The 1,645-nt window shown below is 62.1% G+C and overlaps 2 protein-coding genes across 2 annotated transcripts; one reads left to right on the plus strand and one right to left on the minus strand.

Moving 5' to 3' along the window:
• Positions 1-642: 642 nt before the first annotated feature.
• Positions 643-1,058, minus strand: EMIHUDRAFT_124342 (hypothetical protein; the record flags this gene model as incomplete). Its single annotated transcript, XM_005767444.1, has 2 exons — positions 643-769; positions 862-1,058. Coding segments are annotated over 2 exons (324 nt in total), but the record flags the coding sequence as incomplete, so codon positions are not given.
• Positions 1,059-1,280: 222 nt separating this feature from the next.
• EMIHUDRAFT_256529 (hypothetical protein) lies at positions 1,281-1,568 on the plus strand (the record flags this gene model as incomplete). The annotated part of the gene is made up of 1 exon (XM_005767445.1): positions 1,281-1,568. A coding segment is annotated over one exon (288 nt), but the record flags the coding sequence as incomplete, so codon positions are not given.
• Positions 1,569-1,645: the final 77 nt, after the last annotated feature.

Consider the following 1,645-nt stretch of genomic DNA (forward strand, 5'->3'; position numbering starts at 1 on the left):
TTCAGCTGGTGATGCTCGCCGTCTGGTGGAACCTCGCCACGCTGCCTCTGGCATGACGATGAGCCATGAGGACCCGGTCCAGCACACCGACGGTCGAAGCACGAAGGCCTTACACGTAGAGGACACGGAGTATTGGAGTACACGGTGTTGCATGCGCGGGGAATACAGCAACCACGGCGCGCCGCAGGCGCGACCCGAGAAAAGGCCAGACACGAGGGACGAGCGTGAACGGGAGCCCCACCTCAAATTTTCTCTCCTCCCCACACCCCCGGCATTGTGCTCGTGGCTTAGCGGGTTCGACCTGCAGATGGCTTAGCGGGATCGCAGGCGCCACCCCGTCCCGACCAAAGAAGTGCGAGGTACTCGTGCTGTGCCATCCCAAACTGTCCCTCCTCTCTCTCGCTCCCGGCCTGGGCCTTTCCTCGCGGCTTCCCTTGTCTTTTTTTGCCCCCAGCATATTTTGGACGCGTCAGAAAATATGCTGGGGGCGTCAATCTTCCAAGCTAAAAGTACTCATGCAAAGCTTTTACGCGGGAAACCAGCTCGCCGATCGCTATGCACACATCGCAGGTTCGTGCAGTGATGTCGCTGGCGCTCGCCGTCGGCGTACACGCGACGTCCCCGGTGTGGCAAGCCATTCACCACCACCACCACCACCACCACCACCACCACCACCACCACCACCACCACCACCACCACGTCGGCTTGCAGCGTGTACGCCACCACCACCACCAACACCACTAGCTCCTTGTTTGCCAACAAGCCCGACCTGCAGACCGCGGTCGACCTGTGGTTTACGAGGCGGGCTTGTTGTCGAAGGTGCCCGGTGGAGATGATGGCGGCGAGGGCGGCGGCGGGCACGTGAGCGAGCCCCACGAGTTGTAGTCCGAGGGCCACGCGCTCGTCTGCGTGCTGAAGCTGGCGTGGACGAACGCCTTGTTGCAGTCACTGAGGGATGTGGCGTCGTAGAACATGTCGTACATGTCATGGACCGCCGACACGTCCCACGAGCTGACGTCCTTGTCGAAGGAGGAGGCGAAGCGGAACATGCTGCTCATGTCGAGAACCGCAGACGTGTCCCATGAGCGACGAGGCGGCTGCCCAGGCGACGTACGGCCACATCTCGAGCTGGGACGTGAGCCGTATCACCGACATGAAGTGTTTGTTCAGCGCTGACCCGTGGTGCGAGCTGTACGGCGGCGGCGGCTCCACGACCGGCAAGGACATGTGCAACCCCGACATTGGGTCGTGGGACACGTCATCGGTCCGCGACATGAACCATGTTCCGCGGCGCCTCCTCCTTCGACAGAGACATCTCCTCGTGGGACACGCCTGCAGTCGTCGACATGAGCCGCATGTTCCGCGGCGCCTCCTCTTTCAACAAGGACATCTCCTCGTGGGACACGTCGACTGTCCGCTACATGGACCACATTTCAACGGCGCCTCCTCTTTCGACAAAGGACATCTCCTCGTGGAACACGTCGGCGGTCGTCTTCATGAGCTACATGTACATGTTCCAGGGCGCCTCCGCCTTCGACAAGGACCTCAGCTCGTGGGACACGTCGGCGGTCGGCGACGCCTCCTCCTCCCTCAGCGACTGCAACAAGGCGCTCATCCACGCCGGCTTCGACGCTCAGACGAGCGC

The sequence above is a fragment of the Emiliania huxleyi genome (genome assembly GCF_000372725.1).
Source record: "Emiliania huxleyi CCMP1516 unplaced genomic scaffold EMIHUscaffold_4928, whole genome shotgun sequence".
Classification (NCBI taxonomy): domain Eukaryota; phylum Haptophyta; order Isochrysidales; family Noelaerhabdaceae; genus Emiliania; species Emiliania huxleyi.